General features: G+C 41.3%; 1 protein-coding gene across 1 annotated transcript in view; it reads right to left on the bottom strand.

The window, feature by feature from the left end:
• SPAG17 (sperm associated antigen 17) overlaps positions 1 to 26,694 on the bottom strand; it is a 300,150-nt gene that overhangs the window by 203,666 nt on the left and 69,790 nt on the right. Inside the window, exon 4 of the mRNA XM_053591252.1 lies at positions 14,112 to 14,243. Coding sequence (XP_053447227.1) covers positions 14,112 to 14,243 — 132 coding nt within the window. The remainder of the gene's footprint in view (positions 1 to 14,111; positions 14,244 to 26,694) is intronic.

The following is a 26,694-nucleotide window of genomic DNA, read 5'->3' on the forward strand; positions in this document are numbered from 1 at the left end:
TTTATACTGTTACCATGGTATCACCCTACCTGGCTAATCATCATTTTGGAGTTTCTGTAAAAGATTTTTTACCAAATTGTTGTGCAACCTCAGCTGCTCTGTTCCAGACAGCACTCCTATCTGACATCCCAACTCAGTGCATGAGTCAGTGTTTCATAAATCTTTCCACTCTGCTCTAGCATTCTCCTGCAAACTGGCAACTGCAATCAGCTGTGGGAGAGGGTGCTGACTGCTGCCGGATCTCACTGCCGCTGCGGCTGCAGCGCACGGAGACCTTATACTCAGTTTTTGTGGCTCAGAGTCTCGCTTTTGAACCTGAAATTTTGAGTCCAGCCACCCACCAGTTCACCACACAGCCTGAACTGCCAGCCCACACCAATATTCCCCACCAGGAATGGTCCAGTCTATTTAATCACTCCTGTTGTTCTGGAGAAAGGTTTCCACCATTTCGGACAATTCAAAATGTCCGTTTCCCAGGCGGGATCCCTTCCATTCAATTTTCCATCTGGTTGCTTAGCTCCTTGTGCTTCTGAGTGGCTCCCCTTTCGGGTGCCAAACTCTGCTCAGGAATAAATTTTTGTCAGTTGGGTTTTGCCAGGAATTGCAAGCTGCTGGCCTCCATGAGGGAGGGGCCTGCCAGCCAGCATGGCCAAGCAGGGAAAATCTCTACAACAGAGTCCATGGTTTTAAATTACACCTCATATACAGCAATCCGCCAATTCACTGCCCTTCTCCAGCTGTTTGTCCACATCAATAATCCATGTGGGGAAGAGGTCCAGAACCCCCTTCCTCTCACCTAATGAAGTGGAAGAGGTGGGGTACACGTCCATCCTGTCTGCCATCATACTCCGCCGACCTGAAATTTTAGATTTAAACTTAACCATTCAACATCTGGATTTAACAGACATCTACAGAACATTTCATACCAACAAAACTGAATACACATTCTTCTCATCAGTCCATGGAACATACTCCAAAATTGACCACATCCTAGGCCACAAATCTAATTTCAGCAAATTAAAAAAAAATAGAAATTATTCCTTGCATCCTCTCAGACCATCATGGAATAAAAGTTGAACTCAATAACAACTGGAATCTGCATACTCATATAAAAACATGGAAGCTAAATAACCATATGCTGAAGGATAAATGGTTTATGGACAAGATTAAGAAGGAAATCACCAAATTTTTAGAACAAAACAACAATGAAGACATGAATTATCAGAACCTCTGGGATACTGCAAAGGCAGTGCTTAGAGGGAAATCTATCTAAACGGAAAGAGAGGAAGTTAGTAACTCAATGGGACATCTCAAGCGACTGGAGAAGGAAGAGCATTCCAACCCCAAACCCAGTAGAAGAAAAGAAATAACCAAAATCATAGCAGAATTAAATGAAATTGAAAACAAAAGAATTATACAACAGGTCAATAAATAAAAAAGTTGTTTTTTTGAAAAGATCAATAAAATAGATAAACCTTTGGCCAACCTAACCAGAAAAAAAAAAGAGTAAATTCTCTAATTTCTTCAAACAGAAATGGTTAAGATGAAATAACAACAGACCCCTCAGAAATTCAAAAAATCCTTAATGAATATTACAAGAAACTTTACCCTCAGAAATATGAAAATCTGAAGGAAATTGACTAATATTTGGAAGTAGGCCACCTACCAAGACTTAGCCAGATTGAAGTGGAAATGTTGAATAGGCCTATATCAAGTTCTGAAATAGCATCTACTATACAAAATCTCCCTAAAAAGAACAGCCCAGGACCAGATGGCTTCACGTCAGAATTCTACCAAACCTTTAAAGAAGAACTAGTACCTATATTACTAAACCCCTTCCAAAATATAGAAAAAGAATGAATACTACCCAACACATTCTATGAAGCAAACATCACCTTGATCCCTAAAGCAGGGAAAGACCCAACAAGAAAATTATAGACCAATATCACTAATGAATATTGATGCAAAAATACTCAATAAGATCCTAACAAACAGAATCCAACAACACATCAAATTATACAAAATGACCAAGTGGGACCAAAGAAGGGAGGAGGTTGGGGTGGAAGGAGGGTAATAGGTGGGGCTACACCTACAGTGCATGTTAGAATGGGTACAGGTGAAACTTACTAAATGCAGAATACAAATGTCTACATGCAATAACTAAGAAAATTCCATGAAGGCTATGTTGAACAGTTTGATGAGAATATTTCAGAATGTATATGAAACCAGCACATTGTACCCCTAGGTTGCACTAATGTACACAGCTATGATTTAACAATAAAAAAAAATTAACACCTAAGAAGAGCTGGGGGCAAGGATAAAAAGAATATATGTTCTGGAGTAGAAATGGAGGTTGGAGGAAACAGCTCCAGCCCAGATAGTAAAAGAGGGATTGAAAGGGTAGGAGGGCATTGCCAAAGGCAAGCTTGTGGGACTCCATGTTCTTCCTTAGTGTATTTTCAATCGTGCAAAAGAAGTAATCTTAATAATAAAACATCAGTGAGAGCAGAAGTTCTGAGACTGTGTGGGGTACCAGCATTCATTTATTCCATGAACATTTTTATGAGCTTCAATTTCTGTCCCAGGTTTCCTCAGCAGCAGAGGGCAACATGAGCAGAAGCTGTAGCTGTCACTCACAGCCTTGAGTATAGGCATCAGGTAAGGCACAGAGGTGTGAAAAGTCCCCAGCACTTCTCTCAGAAACAGAATAAATTGGTGCCAAAAGCAGGGCTGGGCTCTGCCCCCTTGAGCCTACACACCGGGGGGGAAGAAAGGTAAAAGACACATAAACAGATAAAAATATAATTACAAATTTTAATAAATATTACTAAGAATAAAACCCAGAGTAGTCATAGAAACACAATCAAGAAGCCCACTCTCATAGGTTGGTAATTCCTCTCCAAGGAAGTGACATTTGAACAAAGACCTGAAAGATGAATCATACTGATGAGAAGCAGGGATAAGTGAAATGTGTGTGTGAGACCCTGAGACATAAAGGAGCTGAGTGTATCCAAAAATTGAAAAGAGATGAGCAGGGATGGAGATTGGTGGGTAAGGGGGATGGTGGGGGAACAGGAGGGTTGGCCAGGCCATCAGGGGTTGGGAGACAGGGGTAATAAGTCAAGATCTTATTATAAATTCAACAGGAAGAACATAAAAGGATTTAAGTGGGAGGGGAGATTTATGCTTTTGCAAGATTGGAAATCAGAAGGCCAGTAAGGAAACGCTAGCAATAGTCCAGATAAAATCTAATAGTGACTCAGTTTGAGGTGGTAACAGGGGGAAGAAAAGTAGATGGATTTGAGGTGTGTTTTGGATGGTGAAACTTGGAGGAGTAGAAGGATTGCCTCTGAAGAGACAATGCTCTGGATTATTTGAGCACCCACTTACAGAGAGAGAAGACTGGGAGAGGAATGGTCTTTACTTAATGTGAGCTGACTATTAAGCTGGAGATGCCCCTGAGTTGTCAAAGCAGCAACTGGATATACACAATCTCTTCTCACAAGAGAAGTGTGGCTAGAGTTACAAGTGCAATGAATCACCTTAAGTAAGAGTTCTTGAGAAACATATGAGAATTGAGCCTATGAGCATGCCAGGAACTCTAACACTTACAACTGGGTACACGGAGAGATGCCAGCCAAAGAGAGAAAGAAGTGACCAAAAGGGCAGGAAAATTATGTAGGGTGGAGCCAGAGAACTAAGGATTCAGAAAAGGCAAAAAGGTAAGCATTGGCAGTTGTAGGTAACATTAACAAGAACCATTATGGTGGAGCATAGAGGCAGTAAGTAGGAAAACCACTTTTATGGGCAACTGTTTTGAGAAATTTGGTTATGAAGGGGAACAAGTGCTCTGGGTTAATTGTTAGTGGATAATGGATGGAAGGGGTGTGTATGTATGCAGGTAAAATCAAGAAATGTTGTGTTTTCAGGTTAATGAGATGATTCAGTACAGAGGAAAAAATTGAAGATATGGTAGGGATGTGGGGCTAAAGTTCTTGAGCAAGCAAGATGGGGTAAGATCCAAAAAGTGTGCCAATGACTGGACCTTGATAGAAAAGAGGCAATTTTTTGGTTTAACAGAAGCAGCAAGGAGAGGTATGGATGCAAGAGGGACACATATCAGGATGGTGTTGAGGGAATATTTAATTTTTTCAAGGGAAGCATGAGGCCAAGTCATTAACTGAGAAAAGGCAAGTAAGAAGTAGGTTTGAACTGAGAAGATAACATCAGAGTCATTGGAGATGGAGGGAGCGAACTTGTTGAAGAAACAGGTAATTGCTGAGAATTTACTGGAAATACTGAGATTGTTGATTTCAAATCAAACCAGTCTTTTTAGTTGTGTAAATTCCTCTAGTTTGGCTTAGCTACTCATAAAAATGGTGGCTGTCCATCCTGGGAGAGGTTTTGAAAAATGATTATGATGGAAGGAGAGAACAAGGGAATGGAGAGTTTGTAAAAGAATGGTTATAATGAGCTGGACCACGGAATCTAAGCCAAACTAATAATGAGAGAGGACAATGAACAGAAAGTATTGAGATCTACCGACTGGAAGTTATAATGAGGTCATAGAAGTTTCGTGGGAAGAGGTTGGATCGTGAGTAAGAAGGATAGGAAATGTCCTGGGTTAGAGAATGGGAGAGCTTGAGACCGGAGGTGATGAAGGCATTAGTAGCAACAAGGTTCGTGTGTGGACGTGGGAGAGAATGTTTGAGGTGGAGTGGAGGAAATGACCATTAGAGATCTGAGAGGCCAGTATGGAGAGCATTGGTCAGCAATAGCAAACATAGAAAAAGAACAGGCAGAGAGGCAGAGAATTGGCCCCGTTGAATCAAAATTGCCCAGGGCACAGGGTGTCCTGATAGATTGAAAGGAGGGTGGGGGCAACCTGGGAGGGGACAGAGGGCTGCATCAGTCCATCAGGGTTTAAGCCACTAAAATAACTCCCTTCACACCCAGTTAAGACTCGAGGTCCTTTACATAACTTCCTGACCGTCTGACTTCTCTTGTACAACTTGTCTACAGGGAGAGAACTTTTAGTAAAGGCTGATAGGTCTGTCCTACAAAACTGACAATAATATTTACAACAGTAAATTAGCAGATGGCTATTGTAATTATGGCTATCCTTGGCATTATTATTATCTAATCTTTTTTTATCAATGTTATTAATTTCTTTGTGTTGAGTTTTTACTATAGGCCGGATATAGCATTTTGTCAAGTCTTCACAGATACAAAGGGTAGAGCTTTATCTTCCATTTATAGAAGAAGAAACTGAGGCTGAGTGAGGGCAGCAATGGAGTAATCTCTAGTAAGTGACAAAGCAAGGCCAGTTTGGGTCTTTTTAATGTATCCATAAGGCACAGGTCATTGCCCCTGGGTCTAGCTGGCCTGGAGGCGCTGGTAAGGTCCATGTGGGTCTCCAGCAGCCAAGACGTGCATCGTGGCCAATTAGTAACATGTGGCAGCCTGTGCAGGTCATTGTTAGGCAGCAGGACTTGCCGCAGAAAAATCCCAACTTGCCGCCATCAAAATCCATCAGAAACTCTTACAACTGCAATTTTAAATAAAATCTCAGGGTGATCTTTTAATCTGAAAGGAAGAAACCAATTTAGGTTAAATTATTCTAAAGTTTACCTGTAAGAATAAACATATACTCATCTATACATTAATTTAGTTCATTAATCCACAGCTATTCTCTGAGTGCAGTGGAAATTTTCAGGAAGAGTTGCTATTTTTTACCACTACCACTCCCCCCATCCCTACTCCAGCCCTGGGTTAGATAGTGAGGGCCGTCTGCCCTGCAAGATTTAAACTAACATCCACTAACATTGAGATTATCAATACCTACTTCCCTTACCTTCATGAAAGTGTTTTTAAAGAGGAGCCTTATAAATCCTGATTTATGTCTTTAACTTTTTTGTTAGGAAGAGTCTAGTTACTGAAAATTTGGAAACAATATAAAGAGTTTACAAAAATCACCAAATTCTGCCACTCAGAGAAGATGAGTGAAGATATTTAACTCATTCTTTCAAATTAATTTTCTGCATCATTTTCACATAGTCGCTGTTGGTCTCTCTATATAACTTGGGGTTCTTCATTTTCCATTTAACAATGATATATCTTCAATCTGTAGAATTTCAAGAAGTATTACTACGTACAGAATTTCCCAGGTAAAGGAAGGACTCTCTGGTGCAGAGAAACCACACAGAGAAGAGAAGTGGATGGGCCCTCTTGGCTCCAGCCCCTGGCTGAGGTGTCCTTGATAGATGACTGAACATGGTCCTTGCCCTACCCAGTCCCTCTGCTCTCCTCATGTGGCTGACAACAATGATTCCTCTTGTGTGTTCAATCTATGTCTCATTTCTCCTGCCCTCCACATTCAAGCTGAACTGGAACAGGTCTTTTGTACCTCTGGTTCTGGATAGTGATTGACTGCTCGGCCTCTAGCATTCTACCTTGATCCAAAGGTGAAACATCCTTTTTTACCATAATTATATGAAAATCACCTCCTGTCTTTTCTTCCCTTTTTCTCACATTCTGGGCAAGCCCTTCCCACCTATGGGTTTATATCTTAGAATATGGCAGGAGAAAAGAGTGAACGAGATGAGGCAAGCATCCAGCTAAGCCCACCCCTTTATCATGAACTAAAGTTAGTTCACACGAACTCACTCTCTGGCCCTTCTTGCTCCTGGATAATATAACACACGTGTTCCCATACTATGGTCATCTGCTTATGACTTTAAAATCTCAGAGAGAATGCTTACCAATTCAAGGCAAAAATTTAGGAGGGGTGTATTTAAAAAGTTCCTATTTCTACCGTGTTTGGGGAACACATGTTCCCCAGCATATGAAGGGAGACTCAAGGCCACTGCAGAATGCATTTTTGTTAAAATGCATGGAAAGCATCTGGCTGCCTCCTGCTGTGAGAAGGCTTTGGATAGGCACAGAAATTTCTGAACCAACTAAGCTACATAGCAGATGTGAGTTCCTGTCTTAGCAGTAACCACAGAAAAACTTTTAGCATCTCACATACTCAATTGAGTATCAAGTGACACCTACTTAGAATTCTTAATCTTAAATTATTCTGGGAAAAATAAACAATTTTCCTTCTCTGTAATGGGGTAACCTAGTTAATTGATACTTTAAAATATCTGAGATCATTTTATTTCTCAATAACTTCTTGATGTCAAAATTCAAGCATAGTGAGCAGGTATTCATTCTTTTATTCCTCATGATGAAAAGAAGGTAAATGGTAAAAATCAATGGAACTGGCACTGAACAGCCATACTTCATGTTACTCTTGAAGTTAGCACTGTATCCACATAAGCACGTATAACTTTGTGTTTCATGTATGATTATCAGAAGATCCTCACAGTAATATTATTGAGTACATAAATAAGAAAACATGCTCATGGAGCTGGTCACTATCCCACTCCAGTGTGGTTTTTAAGAAACCACAGTGCTCCCCTAGTTGTCTTTCAAGATCTCAGTCTGCCTAATAAACCATCTTTTCTGCTGGTCCCAGACTGTGGGAGCCCAAGAGATGACTTGAAAAAGAATGCAAAGGATCAAATAAATTTGAGAGCCAGTTATATATTAAACATTTATTTTCATCATCTTTAATTACCTACTGTGCTATTAAATCTCCAAGAGTTGTACATTAATTCACCACAGTTATTTCCAAGTTCATTTGACCAAGAGGGATCATTTTCTTGATTTTTATTTTATTTATTTATTTTTTATTGTTGGGGATTCATTGAGGGTACAATAAGCCAGGTTACATTGATTGCAATTGTTAGGCAAAGTCCCTCTTGCAATCATGTCTTGCCCCCATAAAGTGTGACACACACCAAGGTCCCAACCCCCTCCCTCCATCCCTCTTTCTGCTTTTCCTCCCCCCCATAACCTTAATTGTCATTAATTGTCCTCATATCAAAATTGAGTACATAGGATTCATGCTTCTCCATTCTTGTGATGCTTTACTAAGAATAATGTCTTCCACTTCCATCCAGGTTAATACGAAGGATGCCAAGTCTCCATTTTTTTTAATAGCTGAATAGTATTCCATGGTATACATATACCATACCTTGTTAATCCATTCCTGGGTTGGTGGGCATTTAGGCTGTTTCCACATTTTGATGATTGTAATTTGAGCTGCAATAAACAGTCTAGTACAAGTGTCCTTATGATAAAAGGATTTTTTTCCTTCTGGGTAGATGCCCAGTAATGGGATTGCAGGATCAAATGGGAGGTCTAGCTTGAGTGCTTTGAGGTTTCTCCATACTTCCTTCCAGAAAGGTTGTACTAGTTTGCAGTCCCACCAGCAGTGTAAAAGTGTTCCCTTCTCTCCACATCCACGCCAGCATCTGCAGTTTTGAGATTTTGTGATGTGGGCCGTTCTCACTGGGGTTAGACGATATCTCAGGGTTGTTTTGATTTGCATTTCTCTAATATATAGATATGATGAACATTTTCTCATGTGTTTGTTAGCCATTCATCTGTCATCTTTAGAAAAGGTTCTATTCATGTCTCTTGCCCATTGATATATGAGATTGTTGGCTTTTTTCATGTGGATTAATTTGAGTTCTCTATAGATCATAGTTATCAAGTTTTTGTCTGATTGAAAATATGCAAATATCCTTTCCCATTGTGTAGGTTGTCTCTTTGCTTTGGTTATTGTCTCCTTAGCTGTACAGAAGCTTTTCAGTTCAATGAAGTCCCATTTGTTTATTTTTGTTGTTGTTGCAATTGCCATGGCAGTCTTGTTCATGAAGTCTTCCCCCAGGCCAATATCTTCCAGTGTTTTTCCTATGCTTTCTTGGAGGATTTTTATTGTTTCATGCCTTAAATTTAAGTCAAGAGGGATCATTTTCATTTTAAAATGGAAGATTAGTTGTAAATGCCATAGAACCCATTTTGGAAACACATGGTTATGGCAACATTTTTGGGCCCCATGAATCCAATTTAATATGCTAAGGAAATTGTCCAAAATATAAGAAAATACCTAAAAAATACATTATTTATTATGAAAAATACAGAAATAAATCAATTGTTCCATAATAGAGGAATGGTTAAGAAAATTATTTTTGTCAGTAAAATATTACATAACCAACAGCAATGATAGATATGAACACTGCGGTAAGAGTAAAGTCATGATCTATTTTACCTGAAAAAAGATGGATTAAAGATGTTTTTACCATGATTACAACTACATAAAGAAACAAACCCACAGAAGGAAACAGAAAGGAAATGTGTGAAGATGCTCACGTGAATCGTAACCGGTTTACAGCAGTGTGTGTGTTCTGTTTTCCTTTTCTATATTTTCTATATAGTTGTGGAGAGACTTTATCACCAAATCAGCAAACGTTATCCTACCTCACCATCCTGAATGGCAGGGAGAAGGCGTGAGGGCGAAGAATAATCTCAGGAAGTCTAGTTCTCAGAGACTCCCCCAAAGACTGGGTCCTTTCTGGGCCGTGGGCTGGGCCCGGATGTAACTCAGGATTCCCTGGGCAACCGTAGTTGGTTAGCTCAGTGGGCTTCCTCTTTAGTGAGTTCTGTTTCTTCCCTTGACCAGTCTCCACGTTTGACCTCAGGATGTTGTAGGCAATGGAATTAGTAGAATCAGATGGCTGTTGGCAGATGACAGTGCAAGCCGCTGGTCCTATAGAGAAACAACTCTGGGCAGGCATACTATTTACTGTGAGCCCGAAGTGCCATTTCATAATTATTGAGACACACTTGGTGGGGCGGGGTGTGTGTGTGTGTGTGTGTGTGTGTGTGTGTGTGTGTGTACAGTGGTTAAGAATGTGTCTTTGATTTGAATTCCAGCTCCACCATGGAGAAGAGTTGTTTGGCCTTAGGAGAATTACTTAACTTTTCACACCCTCAGTTTCTTTGCCTGCAAATTGGGAATATTACTGTGTAAGTCATAAACCCATTTAAAAGATTAATAATATAATGTGTGTGAAGGCTTAGGACAGTGTCACACAGGCAATAATGGGAGCTAACTATTATCATCAGCATCTGTAGCCATAGTAATTCTATATTTTAAAACACTGCTCTATTTTAAATATGCTTTTCTTTAAATTTTTCCTAAAGTTTATAAAAAGTTTTCATTAATTTAAAGCAAACCAATTAGGGAAACACTACTCTATTTACAGATAAGCCAGCCAGAGAGTTATTTGTAATTTCTTCTGAACGGTTGGGTTTTGACCCTCCTTAGTTCTTTAGATGCAACATTCATGTTGGTAGTATCCTCATTTCAATAATCCAGCCTCAAAGAATTCCATCCAGTTAGTGAGGCAAGTTATTCCTTTCCTGAAACCACATGGGTCACTCTAAACTGAGTTCCTGCTCTTTCTCTGTTTGACTTCTTAAAATAGTTTCTGAAGATTTTAACCACAACTGAATCAAAACTAACCAGCCTGTAATTTCCTGGTATGTCCCTATGGCCTTTCTTTTAAAACAAAACACAAAAAAATGGCATTACATTGGCTGGTTTCCAGCGTTTCAATGTTTCAACTTGAGTAAGCTGGAAAACGTCTGCAAAAGCTGCTCTAACTCCTCTGTGCCCCTGTTTTGGAGGAGGTTCTGGGTTGTCTGTGGGTCTGTCATGATGTGTTATCACATTTAGGCACTTTTAATTTTGAGTTGTTTTAAGAAATTTACCAACTATCTCTCCACAGTTCTTTATTCCATGCCTTCCTTTTCTTCAACTCTAGCGTATCAGAAAATAAGGAAACTAATGTATTAAGCACGTAAGTTAGAAAAAGAAAGAACGGTTCTTTTATATAAAAGATACGCTATCTAAAACTATCCAAGAAAATATGGACTAATTATTTGAATTCATAAATTATAAGTACAGTTAAAATATATTTGGCTTTTTCCCTAAAACCTATGCAAACATTCTGAACTCAACTCAGAGGCACATAAGATAAGATTTAGTTTGTCCAGTTATTTAAATGGTTAGTGATTTTTTGTATTCTAGCCATTTTTCATTTTTCCCCATGATTAAATGTTTTCCTTTAGTGGAATTTTCAATATAACTGAAATATTTTGATTCACAGTTGTTTCGGTTTTAAATGTGTTCGTAATTTATCTAAATATATATATATATAACAAAAGAAGCAAAAATATGATAGCCAGATAATGACTAAGTTATAACATGAATTAGAATGGAAACCAAGAAATTTATTTTAAACTTATAATGAACATTATGAGAATATATGCATTCAATATGTTATTTCTATAATTATTTATTTTAATAAAAGTTTGTTGAATCAATGAATTAACAACAGATTGGTAATGATGGAATTAAAATTGCAAAATAAATGTTGAGATGGTGATGTAATAAAATTGACTTCTAAACAAACCATTGATTCAAATTTTAAGATACACTATAAATCTAATTTGGGATTATTATATGAGAAACAGTCATATTCAAAAGTTCTGAAATACTAACACATATTTATAGAAATATAGCACATTTTCTTCATGATATTTAAATTTGGAATTCATAACAAGGTATTTACAAATAGATAAATATTTTAAAATAGATTCAACTTACTTGCAATGAAAGGTCAGCATTTGTGTCTCAGAAATTCACATGCTAAAGGCTAATACTATTTTCTTTAAAAATGCCTTTATTTGTATATTTTAAACATTAATTAGCCAGCAAGCTTTCTTACAAAGCAGAAAGCAAAGCAATGTGCAGTCCAAACTACGTGTTATAAGTTATTAAAATTAGTAGAGTCTAAAATAATATCTTTATTTGCAACTGAAACTATATTATTTACTATTTAGTTTAGTAAGTTGATTGATTAAAATAGGGTCAACTATAGAGTGACATATTTGTTCCATGGGGGTAACAGAACAGGGTCCTAATTGTATTAGTTATTTTTGCTCTTACTTTCTCCCTAATATTTTCTATAATTGCTGCTATGAATATTTTTTCAAGCATTCATTCTTAGAAATACAATTCTGAAAATTAAATAAACATGGAAGATGCAAAGTATTCTTTGGGTTGTACAATATGAGCAATATAATTAGCACTTGAAAGAAAACATCTACATAGATTTCAGTTGATGTTAAAAAGCTGGAGTCAGCCCTTACCCTTATAGGAATCTTACACTCTCACTCTGGATTCAGGAAAGAGACAGAGATTGAATAAAGTCCTCTTTTCCTTTTTTCATTTTTTTGAAACAGCATAGTGTCAGTTTTATGTACTTTCTGCTTTTTTGGTTTTTGTCAGACTCCTTGGCTGAAAAGCATTAACCTCAGTTGTTCCAACTGACCTCTTGGGTACTATTGTTGAGATGAACATAGCTTATATTATCCCCCAAACAACTCCTTTCATCTTCCGTTTAACAAGAATGTTTTCTGGAGAGTATTCCTTTTCAATCATTTTTCATCAGTTAATTTAGCACTTACTCAGAGATTTAGGGTTGGTGCATTGGGAACCCAAAACAATAAAGGTATCAAATTAGATTATGTAATTGTTGTCTCTTAATTACTCAGAATTCTCTTATTATATGTAATACTTTAAAAAAATATCTAAAGTTCAAGGCCCAATTACTAAGGACTCTTAGATTTTCAACAAATAAATAGGATTTTTCCATATTTTCAAAATCTCATAATCATATTATTATAGTTCATATTTCAAAGAAATGCTGAGTAAAACAATAGTGCAGAGATATTTTTATATTGTTGCAAGCTTTAACATTTTTCCTGAGCCACCATTTATTTTTAATATTCCATTCATTTTTACTTAAAATTTATTAACTGAAATCTACAACCTACTTTGATAATAAACAATTACAGACTTTCTGCTAGGTTGATGCCCTTTGGCATAGTATTTTTAAGTGCTATGCCCTTTAGCATAGTATTTTTAAGTTGATTCCCTTTAGCATAGTATTTTTAAGTGCTATGGGAAACTGCAAAGCAAACAGAAAGTACAGACATTTTCACAAGACTCAGAGTCTACCTTTTTATAATTTAGATTCCCCATATGACATTGGAATTTAAACAGGCAAGAAGAGATGTTTCTGTACTAGTTTCAAATTTTCCAATTTTTCTTCTGCCAAGTCTTAACTTCCCTTAGTATTTCGTAATGTACGAATCTGCTGTACATGATGGAAAACAATACCATCAATTGTGTGCTTATGCATAGAATTTTCCTGGAAGCAACATGTACCACACTAATAAGATGCCCTATGAAGGAATCTCTTTGAAAAACTTAAAGCTCTATATTACAAATACAAAGTAGCATTATTTTTTTTTTTGACAAAAACCCAATCAGATAGGAAACCTAGATTTGGAGGTCTCGCAAAGGTCACGAAGGTATTATTACAACATACTACTCACTTTTCTCTTCTTTTGCCTCTTCCACATAAGAGTATAAAAAAACTACTTATATGCAAATCCATCTCATGTATACATAATACGTATGTACATACAGAAGCATTTGGCTTTCCAAAAATATTTCAGCATGATTTGGGAAATAAGAAAAATATCTCTTATTTTGAGTAATGATAATAGCAAATGGATCTGAACCTGGCATCAGTTTGCTAACAGTATTTTAAAATATTTTTCAGATGCAAATATGAATCTTTGGAAAACACACAGATTGATTTTCATAAACAAGTTAAATGAAAAATCCACATGTGAAGAAATTTATCAGATGTATAATATGGGAGTGGAAGTGACAGCTGCTGAAATATCAGTTTATTAGGAAGGTACAGATGTGCCTATTATTTTAATAGGTGGTCCTACTGAATATCATTTAAAATATTTAGAGACCCTGATGCAGAGAGCCTTCCCCTCTGTGTGATATTTATCTTTCCCAACTCTCTGTGCCTACCCTGTTCCCCTCTTTGCTACTACTGTATTATATGAATATACGACCATAGAACAATCTTACATGCCCTGAATACTGTCATTATCACATGTAAGGGAATTTATTTTTAATGGATTTATCATAATTTCTCCAGACTCTTCCCTAAGAAGTTGAGGTGACAGCTAAATTTGCCAGGGCATGCATGCTCCTGGAGCAACCTGGCTCCATTTCACATACTGCCCGCCCTCTTTCAAAAACCCACCCTATTGTACTTTACCTTCTTTTCATTTTCCCGCCGCTCTTCATCCTTATATTTAATCTGGAGAAGTTCAAATTTCAAGAGTTTCCCTATCAGTGGTAAGGTTAATGTTTCTCCATTGTCCATAATTGCTTTTGCTGCCATTAACACCTATGAAGAAACAAATAATTAAGAAAAGTGACATTTTATAACCTTTGGTACAGGTGACAAAAAAGAAGAAAGAATATTTTATGTTTTGTAATATTTGTTATACTTTAAAGGTGTCTCATTGTTGGCTGAAAAAAAAAAAGCAAAAAATGCCCCAATACTTAAGGAAGCCTCATTTGCTCTCTACTTTAAATGAGTTGTCTGAAGACTGATTTCTTTTTCCAGTAAGGTAGAAAGTGCTTCCCACAATGGCCTTAGACTCAGACTTCAAAAAAAGGGTAGGAAATAGGTGTGCAGGGCTCCGTTTTAGGATGACTGATAGGTTAGTTTCATGCTACAGAAAGTCTGTTGTTGTTTGGCATAACCAAGAGTCCAAATCCTCAAAATCGACATATTTTATAATATGGAAATGACTATGTTAGCCGTCTTTCATTTATTGGTAAACAAATTCAAATGAAAGATAAAAGCTACTTGACACAAAGGCACTGTATGAATTGCGCTCTCACAACTGAAAGGCTGATCATGTTGGTATGCAGCCTAATTGGGGTGAAATAAGGTTATTGAGTTTTCTTTGGGTGATGACAGCCACTAGGAACATACAGCTGTATTGTCCAGATGTGTGGCACTGACAGCCTGTTTTATAGCTGTGTTTTTTACAGCTTGTTTCCCCTGAATTTCACACAACTCTCTAACATCTGGGCTCTTTTCCTTGGAGCCCTGTAACCACTTTATTTACTGCAAAAAAAAATAAAATCATGTAAAATATACCATAAAAAGTTGTTATGTGTTTCTCTTTATTTGTGGTGTCTCCCTAATAAAGTTCACCTCTGCCTGAAGCACTGTCACAGAAGTAATCTAGTTAAAGCATTTTTTGACTTTTGTTTTTAAGCAAGCATCATATTTATTTATAACCTCAGGATGAATTAGGTGTTACCAAAATGTTCTGACATGTTTCTTTTCTCCCCCTTGGAGCGATCGCTCCTTAGGGCCATCTGGTGTCAATTTCAGGCCTTTGCTTTCAGACAATGACCACGCACACTGCCTCCCTGGAGCTGTATCTTGTCTGAAGCTCACACCAGCTCCTGATCAGGGCTTTCCTGACCAGTTCAGCTCCTCCTGACTTTCCGCTTTGCCAAGGGAAAAGCCAAAAGAGAGGGAGGGGCCTACTTTGCCTCTAACTGCAGAAGGCCCTGGGGATTGTCCTGTGCCAAGATGTAACTAGACCTCTCAGAGACCACGCTGGAGTTTCCCACAACGCATGGCAGAAGGGGAAAGCCAGGAAAGGATTCCTTTAAAACTGCCTCTTGTAAAAACCAAAGGATGGAACCAGGTGTCAGAAATCTTGCGTGTGTCCAAGTGAGCACTCTCCAGGAAATACAGTGCTTTGCTTTTCATGGCAGTTCTGCTATGCTAAACACTGTTTAGGGAAAGGGATACAATGGCTGTGATTTCTGGGAGCAGAAAAACATGGTGGTACACCTGCAGAACCTCAGCATGTAGTGATGACCAGACCCTCCATGGAAGGGAATCCATCCTCAGGGGGCCACGGGTCTCTGGAGGTCCTTCCTAACTCCTTGTCTCTAGGAGTCCATGAGCCTTCCCTCACTGCATTAAAAAAAAAAAAAAAAAAAAAAAAAACACACACACACACACAACAAAATGTCCTAAGACAATGCTATTTTGGAGGCCAAAGAGCTATTTCTGGTTTGTCTAGAAACTGTCTGTAGAATGCTGGTGATTTCAAACCAAAATCTGGCACAGGGTCACAATGACAGTGGCCTCCTGCCCTGCTGCAGGGAGTGGATGATGAAGCGTGAGTATCACCGGCACTGCTGGGCCCTGAGTTCTGGTGACAGGGACGCAGCGTGAGGGCAACGGCAGGGCGGGCAGCCTGAGGAGGGCCCCAGCAGGGTCCTTCTCCCCTGCTCCAGTGCAGCCCCTGTAGAGGAAGACTCAGATCCCAGACAGCCTGGAGAAAGGCACCTGGCACCATGAGGAATGGCAGAGGCCCAGCAGACTTGTCCCCACCACTTCAGTGTTGCTCTGAATAAACATGAATCCCACAAATGCCACCTTCTGTTCATCCCTCAAAGCAAATAATATTGTGAATCCTTGGGATGATTAATGAAACCAAAGTTTATGCCGAATTCAAAATCTGAGACTGGAAATTTTCATGGTGAGTCACCCCCAAACAAGGCAGACAAAGAAAAATGTTTATAAATTAATTTCCACTAAAAATTATTTTTTCTCCTACCCCATAATTCACAATTCCACCCAGTCAGTAGCCAATTGTCTGGCTCAAATGAAAAACAAATCTTTAAAGGATCTTTGTTTGAAGGATAATTCCTTAAGGGAAGAAAAAACTAAAGAAAAGACAGAATTTAAGAGGAGAGGTACCTTTTTACGTAACATCCCCTAAAGGCTGCCCCTTCTCTGCCTTCCTATTAATAGTATTAATTAAAAGAATAATCAAACCTCTAAACTTCCAGCATTGTACAGGGTATTTGTGCTGTTCTGGAGTTAAAATGTATGTGAATGTTTGTGTGTATCTGTGTGTGTTGGGAAGCAAGCTGGATTATAGGTACTGGGGTGATGAGAAACATAAGAGAAAATGGGAGCAGTGTGATGGCAGCAGTTGGGGAGTAATTAGACAAAAATCTAAGCTTCCACAACTAAGTCAAAAAATAAAAGATAAACAGTTCTAAGTAGGTTAAAACTTGGGTGCTCCTCAAACCAAAATACCAAGAAAATGTGACTGGCATGAGTCAGAAACTCAAAAAAGCACCAGTCTTGGGGAAAAATGAGCCTCATTAAAATGGAGAAAACTGTTGCCCAGCAAATGTCTCCTGACCTCCCCAGGTCAGTCCCTGCCTGCCAAGAACTAGGCAGGCCCAACCTGGGCAACTAAAGGTATGAAATTCTAGAAAAGACAGGTGTAGACAAAAATGAAGATCCAAAGAGAAGACAAGTTGGTTATGTATGGTGGGAAGATACTTATTTTGGGGGAATAGATGCTCTTTTTCTGTTAGGAGGCTTGTGATTCTGAGCACACTAAGGAATAAAAAGATTTTTGTCTTTATCACTGACCTGGCTTGGAAGACTTACATCACACTTTCCCTACCTTAGTAAGCACCAGCATCAATATATACAACACTTCCACACATTCCCATGGAAACCAAGTGAAAGTATATGTGTGTGTACATATGTGTGAGTTTATATGAGACAGAATAGATGGGTAGATGGATAGATAGATGGGTGGATGGATAAGTGGAAAACTTTCCTTCCAGGAGCTCCAAATAATCACCAGTAAATAATCACCCTAAAACAGCAGTTCTCAACCTGTGGGTCGTGACCCACAGGAGCTGTATTAAAGGGCCTTGGCATTAGGAAGGTTGAGAACCACTGCCCTGAAAAGACCTTTGGTTTCAGAGCCCGTTGGTGTGTGTTGCAGTAACTGTAATAGTTCACAAAATAATGACTTGACGTTTAACCCATTTTCATTGGGTTAATTGAGAAAACCAGACCGATGCCATCTTAGGGGTTCAGTCATTTTGTCAGCCATTTTGTTCAAAACTGATGAGTCACCGGTTTCCACCTTGAGTCATTGATGTCCAGTCAGAAACTGCCTTCTGGATTGGGCCATATGGCAGGCCCAGTGGCAGCCAATCCAGAAGCAGTCCCTTTGTTTAAATTGTATATGCCCACTTTGCTGTGCTACACTATAAAATACCCCTGTTACAGAGCTCGAGGCTCCTGGCTTGGATCCTTTGTAGTAGAGTCCCCAGGAGCCCAAGCTCGAGCTCGCAATAAAATGGCTCTTTTGCTATCAGCTCCCTGGTGGTCTTTGAGGACTTTGTGATCTGGGCATAGCATCTGGGGGCTTGTCCGGGATCCTCCAAGACCCCTGAAGACCCCCAACCCAAGTGGTAAGTGTTTGTCTTGTCTATCATGTTCACTTTTGGGATTGAAGGTCTGTGAATGGTGTGGTCAGCATAAAGTCAAGGTGGACACGCTGGAGGCTGCAGGCCAGGAGAGCTGTGGAGACGTCCCGGCCTCTTCTGAGGTGCGAAATTAAGTGTATGTTGTAGAGATTATCCCACCAGAATGGGAAGTGGAATCTCCAGGGCGTGGTGTGGAAGAAGTGGTTCTTGTGCCCGGGCAGTTTCGTGGGTCACTCCCGCAGCACGGTCAGAGACTGTTGGATTACTTTTGGTTGTGTTTCCACAGACCGTCTGTCTTGTTTGTCCTCTTGTGTGCTGTGTGTTTTATTGGTGTTTTCATGTGATTGTGGTTGGCCCTGATGGGGCAACTCTGACTTTGATTGTATCATGGAACAGACCCAAACAACCCCTCTTTCTCTTTTCCTTGACCATTTCTCAGATTTCAAGTCCAGAGCACAGGACTTAGGACTTATAGTGAAGAAAGGTAAACTCATTACTTTTTGCAGCAGTGAGTGGCCAACTTTCAAAGTCGGCTGGCCTCTCAAGGGAAGCTTTCACCTTCCCATTATTTTCCAGGTTAAGGACATCATCTACCGTTCATGGACCGGTCACCTCGACCAGGTTCTGTACATTACCACCTGGATGGACCTGGTGGAGGATCCCCAACTTTGGCTGAAGGCTATTTTGCCTCCGGCAGATGCTGTCCACAGCAGTGCAGCGGTTCTTGCAGTGCACAAGAAGCCCCTGCCTGAGAAATCCATCAAATTTACCAAACCCAAACCCTCTGCACCGCTTTACCCTGTGTTACAATAAAGTACAGATCAGGATTTCTTTTGCCCTACTCTGTATCATCCTCCTCCCCCTCCACAGGTTGCCTCAGTCTCCCCACCTCCTGAAGAGGTGGCAGCAGGGGAGCCTGCTGCTGAAGCCAAGACTGCAACTAGACCTGGTACTGGAAGTCCACCATACACAAGACAGTGGGCCCAGTGAGAGGCGAATGTTGACTCAACCGTCCTTCCCTTGAGGGCCGTGAGCCCCCCGGATGAGGACGGAGTGCATGACATTTACTATTGGCCTTTTTTCACTAGTGATTTGAATAATTGGAAAATACAGAATCCTAAATTTTCTGAGAAACCTAGTGCTTTAATTGATCCTTTAGACTCAGTCCTTTTTATTCATCAGCCCACTTGGGATGATTGTCAGCAGCTTTTACAGGTACTGTTCACCACAGAAGAAAGGGAAAGAATTCTGTCTGAAGCTTGAAAGTCGGCTGAGAGCAAAAATGGAATGGTGACTACTAATCCTTACCTGCCCCGATTGGGATTTCCATAGGAAAGATGGTCAGGTGAGTCTCCACGCCTACTGCCAGACTCTAATGAGGGATCTCCAGAAGGCAGCCCGCAAGCTGACCAATTTGGCTAAGGTAGGCAATGTGCAGCAGGAAAAGAATGAGTCTCCTGCTGCCTTCCTAGAAAGGATCATGGAAGCATTCCGTACTTATACTCCCATGAACCCTGAGGAAGACAGTAGTAAAGCTGCACTTATTACGGCTTTTGTTAACCAGTCTGCCCCTGATATAAGAAAGAAACTGCAGAGAGTAGATAGATTGGCTGAAAAATCCTTACAGGATTTGCTTGCAGTGGCCAAGAAGGTTTATAATAACAGAGAGACACCAGAGGAAAAACAGACCCAGGCTCGGACTAAACAAACTCAAGATCTGGCTAAAATCCTGCTGGCTGCCACTGCTGCCAGGCCAAAGGATTGGCAGGCTTGACTAAAACGACTAACCACTGAAGGTGAGGAGAAACCCTGGAAGGGGGGACGCCGAAGCTTACAGAGGGACCAGTGTGCCTACTGCAAGGAGATAGGGCAATGGGCCAGAGAATGCCCCAAACAGAGAGCCAACAAGCCAGCCCCCCATGGTGAAGCCTGCATTTTAGAAATGGGGGAATTAAGTGATCAGAGGGGTCAGGGTTCAGCACCCCTCCCTGAACCCAGGGTAACCCTCAAAGTGGAGGGGACACTGATTGATTTCCTTGTAGACACTGGCACCCAGCATAGGGTGCTTTTGAAAGACCAAGGTAAACTAGATACAAGAAAATCTTGGGTCCAAGGGGCAACTGGGATGAAGCAATACTCATGGACTACCTGAAAAACTGTAGACGGGGCACAGTCCGGGTATCCCATGCATTTATGGTTATCCCAGACTGCCCATACCCCTTACTTGGAAGAGATCTATTAACTAAAATCGGGGCTCAGATATCCTTCAAGCAGGATGGACCTCAGGTTATGGATGGGCAGGGGTGCCTAATACAAGTTCTGACTGTTCAGTTAGAAGATGATTGACATAAACAACTGGCTCCACTCTTACCCGTTAGCATGGGCTGAGACAGGCGGAATAGGATTAGCTCTTCATTGGCCTCCCGTCTTAGTAGAACTTAAGCCTGGAGCAGAACCCATAAAAGTAAAGCAATACCCCATGACCGTAAAGGCGAAGAGGGGCATAATTCCGCACATTAGACACCTCCTTCAGGTGGGTATTTTGATCCCCTGCCAGTCGGCTTGGAATACCCCCTGTTGCCTGTTAAGAAACCCCTTACAAATGACTATCTCCCAGTACAAGATTTACGAGAAGTAAATAAGCAGGTAATGGATATCCACCCCACGGTGCCCAACCTGTATACACTTCTCAGTGCTTTGGCCCCGACTCAAAAGTGGTACACAGTATTAGGTCTAAAAGATGCCTTCTTCAGTTTGTCTCTTGCCTCACAAAGCCAGGCTATATTTGCTTTTGAGTGGAGGAACCCAGAGGAAGGCATCAGTTGACAACTGACATGGACCCGCCTACTCAAGGCTTTAAGAATTCCCCAACTATCTTTGATGAGGCTCTACATGCAGACATAGGTGAGTTCCGTAAATCTCACCCCAGCTTGACCCTTCTCCAGTACGTAGATGATATAGTAATAGCAGCTGCCACAGAGCAAGATTGCCTGCAAGGAACACGAGATCTACTTGCTACCCTGGGAGACATGGGATACCACACATCAGCAAAGAAAGCCCAAATTTGTCAGCAAACTGTAAATTATTTAGGGTATGTGCTTAAAGATGGCCAGAGATGGCTGAATGAAGCCAGAATTCCTGTTCCCACTACTCCCAGGCAAGTGTGGGAATTTTTAGGAATGGTTGGGTTCTGTAGACTATGGGTGCCGGGATTTGCTGAAATGGTTAAGCCCCTTTATGAGGCCACCAAAGAGGGATAGCCTTTCCAAGAGACAGCAGAAAGAGATCAGGCATTTGAAGACCTTAAGACTGCCTTATTAACCTCCCCTGCGCTAAGCCTCCCTGATATTACCAAACCTTTCCATCTATATGTGGATGAGCATAAAGGAGTGGCAAAGGGGGTATTAACCCAGACTCTGGGACCCTGGACTCACCCAGAGGCTTACAAGTCAGAAAGACTCGATCCAGTAGCCTCGGGATGGCCCCCTTTTTTACATATTATAGCAGCCACTGCCCTCCTGGTGAAAGATGCCAATAAACTCATGTTGGGGCAGAAACTGTTATAACAACCCCTCACACCATTGAGGGAGTTTTGAAGCAGCCCCCAGATCGGTGGATGAGGAATGCGTGACTGACTCATTACCAAGGTCTTCTTCTGAATCCACCGAGGATTCAGTTCTTACCCAGTACAGCCCTGAATCCTGCCACTCTTCTGCCCAACCCGGATGCGGAGGTGCCGCTACATCACTGCCGAGATATACTGGTGCAAGTCCACAGCCTCCACCAAGATTTGACTGATCAGCCGCTGCCTGATGCCGAGGAAACCTGGTTCATAAACGGCAGCAGCTTCGTGAGAGATGGACACAGGTATGCAGGGGCGGCAGTGGTTTCAGAAACTGAAACGTTGTGGGCTGAGCCCCTTCCGAGCCGCACTTCTGCCCAACGAGCAGAACTTATTGCTCTTACCAAGGCCTTATTACTGGGAGAAGGGAAGAAGGTCAACATTTATACGGACAGCCGTTATGCATTTGCCACAGCCTAAATCCATGGGGCCATCTACCGAGAGAGGGGATTGCTGATGGCTGAGGGAAAAATGATAACGAACAAGCAAGAAATACTGGACCTCCTGACAGCCATCTGGTTGCTGAAAAAGCTAGCCATCATTCACTGTCTGGGCCATCAGAAAGGAAATTCCAAGGTGGCTGAGGGAATCCCCGAGCGGACAAAGCAGCCAAGGATGTGGGCCTCAATATGACCCAGGAGCTAGCCCTCCACTTGCCTGATCCAGGAGTGCCAGTGTTACCTGGAAAACCCAACTATTCCCCTGAGGACCTTGCCTGGCTCCGCACCATTCCTCAGGCACATTTGCCCAGAGAAATATAACGGCTGGTGGCACACTGCAGATGACAGAACTATCCTCCTGGCACAGTTAGGAATGGAAGTGCTCCAACGTATGCACCAGGCCACCCACATGGGCAACAGAAAATTAAAAGATCTAGTCCACCATGCAAAAATTAAAATAGAGCGGTTGGACACCAAAGTAGACCAAATCATTGGGGCCTGTAAGGCCTGTCAGCTCACCAACGGCAGGGCAGGACCTGTTGGTCTGGGGACCCGTGAGCAAGGAGATAAACCTAGTGCGTATTGGGAAGTGGACTTCAAAGAAGTCAAACCAGGTTGGTATGGATATAAGTATCTCTTAGTTTTCATTGACACCTTTTCCGAGTGGGCTGAGACATTTCCAACAAAGAACAAAACCGCCCAGATAGTGGTGAAGAAACTGCTGGAAGACATCTTCCCCAGGTATGGATTACCTGCCCTGCTTTTGTGTGGGGCTAATACAAGTGGTGGCTATGGCTCTGGGAACCACCTGGAAATTACATTGTGCATACAGCCCCCAAAGTTCAGGTCAGGTAGAGAGAATGGATAGAACCTTAAAAGAGACCTTGACTAAATTAACTCTTGAGTCTGGCAGAGACTGGGTGGCTCTCCTTCCTTTTGCCCTGTATTGGGTTAGGAACTTCCCATATAAGCTCGGGCTCATTCCCTATGAGATACTTTATGGGAGACCACCTCCCATCATCCCCAACACTCGCATAGATTTAGTAACTGAGACAGATGATGAAAATTTCTTCCTCTCCCTTCAGTGTTACCAGCAGGTACAGAAAGAGTGTTGGGGCTGCCTGTGGGCTACTTACAAGGCTGGTCCCGTACCTGAGCCCCACATGTTCTGGCCTGGTGATTGGATTTACATAAAGAGGCATCGCCGAGAGACTTTGGAACCCTGGTGGAAGGGCCCACATGTGATCCTGGTGACACCCACCACTCTTAAAGTAGATGACATCGCCTCCTGGGTACACCATACTCATGTTAAGCTTGCAGACCCGTTCGCCATTCAAGAGGACTTTATTCCACAATGTAAAATCCAGCAGGCCGAAGGCAATCCTTTAAAACTCAAACTGAAGCACTACCCACCTCTTGATGCTGATATTACTTGTATGTACCCCCTTGTGTGCCTTCCCATACACTAGTCCTCATCAGCCATATAATGTCACCTGGTGAGTCTATGGGGGACCCATCCATGGGTACAGAAACACCCTCATCTGGTTGACAGACTGGACACTGTTAAATTCAACCTGGGGTATACATCCCCAAAACACTTGGTATCCAGATTTATATGTGGACCTAGATCAGATATTAGGTCTGACTCAGAGTACCTGGAGTTCCCGACATAGCACGTACTATGTATGTCCATGCCGTAGAGTGGATAAACATGAAGGGAAGGAGCATTTTTTTCTGTAAATGTTGGGACTGTGTTTCCACAGGACAAATCTGGTGAGCACCACCAAACGCCCCAGATTTAATTGAGATGAAGAGAAGTCCCGGTCCCTGGTCATATGTAAATGGCAGAAATAATTGTCATCGAACAGGGGTTCTCAGGGAATGGAGATTATGTGACCCAGTGATTATACAGTTCACAAGTCTGGGGAGAAATTGCTACATCACTTGGGAATTTGGGAAAATTTGGGGACTCTGCCTGCACAGTCCCATCCAATGGGGACCACAGGCTTTTCACACCTTGAAGGAAAAAGGTGGACTTATCAAAATCAGGGTAGAATATAACCCTGTTCTGGACAAGCCCACGTGAGTGGGGCCCAACAATATCATTCCCCTTCTGGCTGGCCCCTGAGTACTTCCAAAGTATACAACCCCATCTTCAGTAGCCTCCTGATCGCCTAATTCAGGAGATTCAGTTCTGGTATCTGGACCCCACTTGGGAGCTGCTCACGAGCACATAACAAGTGTTAGATTTGACCAGGCCAGATCTGACAATAGCCTGTTGGCTCTTTCTTAGTGTAAAACCCTCTTATTATGAAGCTGCTGTTATTCTCGGGCAGTATTCAACTGGTGAAGCATCAGCCTGCCAGTGGCATCAGAGCCACCCTAAACTCACTGTCCAAACAGTAATAGGTAAGGGAATGTGTATCGGGACAGTACCTGAGTCTCACCAGCACCTATGTAATGTCACAGTTCCATGGAATGGAACCGGGTATTTGATACCTTCAAGCAATGCTTGGTGGGCCTGTTCAACAGGCCTGGCCCCCTGCATACATGCGGGGATCTTAGATCAGAATAATGATTACTGTGTCCTGGTGCAGCTGATACCAAAAAGAATTTATCATGAAGAGAGTACAATACTTCAGAGATTTTTCAGGCTCCTTGAGCCCAGCCCCACACAGAAAGCGGGAGGTAATTATGGTTCTCACTATCTCACTATTCCCCTAGTAATAGCTGGGGCCGGGACTGGAGTGTTTGCCCTAGTCCTCCAGGATAAGAACTATGGTGCCCTCCGGGATGCAATTGATCTAAATATTCAGCAGTTAGAAAAATCTATTACTCTCCTCCAAGAATCCTTAACTTCCCTTTCCGAGGTAGTCTTACAGAACCGGAGGGGACTGGACTTGCTGTTCCTTCAGCAAGGAGGGCTGTGTGCTGCCCTAGGAGAAGAATGTTGTTTCTATGCTGATCATTCAGGTGTCGTAAAAGAATCAATGGCTCTCATCCGAGAAAGCCTGCGCCAGCGCAAAATAGACAAAGAAAATGGTCAGAGATGGTATTAGTCCCTGTTCAATTGGTCCCCCTAGTTAACAATGCTAATATCAACATTGGCTGGACCTCTGGCAATATTACTGTTACTCCTAACCATAGGCCCCTGTGTTATCAACAGGCTCATTACATTTGTGAGAGAACGTGTAGGAGCTATACAACTGTTAGTTCTCAAAGGCCAATACTGACCCTTAGCAGAACAAGAAATGATGGAGACAAAGATGTTGGGGTAGGGCCCATGATTGGGCCCTTCAATTCACAAGTAGAGGGGGGAATGAGAAAACTAGACTGATGCCATCTTAGGGGTTCAGCCATTTTTGTCAGCCATTTTGTTCAAAACTGATGAGTCACCATGAGTCACCGGTTTCCACCTTGAGTCATCGATGTCCAATCAGAAACTGCCTTCTGGATTGGGCCATATGGCAGGCCCAGTGTCAGCCAATACAGAAGCAGTCCCTTTGTTTAAATTGTATACGCCCACTTTGCTGTGCTACACTACAGAGCTCGAGGCTCCTGGCTTGGATCCGTTGTAGCAGAGTCCCTGGGAGCCCAAGCTCAAGCTTGCAATAAAATGGCTCTTTTGCTTTTGCATTGGAATCGGCTCCCTGGTGCTCTTTGGGGACTTCATGATCTAGGCATAACATAATGACTTAGGATCATCTTTGATAAATAAAGACCTTAGCAAACTGGAGCAGATTCATAAACCAGAGCTCAACTCAATCCAGGCTAGCACAGGGCTGAGCAGACAGGCTTTTGACACACAGAAGAGTTAGTGTCTAATCTATTTTTATTTTGTATCACATTCTTTTGGGTATCTCATTTTCTTAATATATGATTGATTAAATAAGAGTATGATTGTCCATCATGGTAAAAAATTTCAATAGTATCAAAGGTATACAGTGAAAAGAAAATGGTTTCCCACCTCCCTCCACCACTCCCTCTTTCCAGAGATAATCACTGTTAATTCTTGCGCATTTCTCCACAATTTCCCATGTATGTGTATCCTTGACTGCCACATGAGGGAAAACGTTTTTCCTTGGTGCAAATTGTGTTTTATTAAGTCAAGCTAGGTTAAGAGATGTGAGAGTTATATATGAGGCCCTGGGCTCAAAACTAGCATAAGTTAAATACAAGTCACATGGTAATTAATGTGTTAATACACATGAGATCATGCTATTCATATTAAGTAATTTATGGTTTGTGTTTTTACCCAAAAACATATCCAGGACAGCTTTCTATGCTGATATTTTGCTTATGTCTATATTTTTAATAGATATCATAGTCTTCTATTACCCATTACATGGGTGTTTTGTCATTTATTTAGTCTCCTATCGATGCACATTTAGGTGATTTCAGGTTTCCTTTTGGTTTTTCAGTTAAGTGTGTATTTTGTTCATAGCATTTTT

This window comes from Nycticebus coucang, chromosome 5 (genome assembly GCF_027406575.1).
Source record: "Nycticebus coucang isolate mNycCou1 chromosome 5, mNycCou1.pri, whole genome shotgun sequence".
In the NCBI taxonomy this organism is placed as follows: domain Eukaryota; kingdom Metazoa; phylum Chordata; class Mammalia; order Primates; family Lorisidae; genus Nycticebus; species Nycticebus coucang.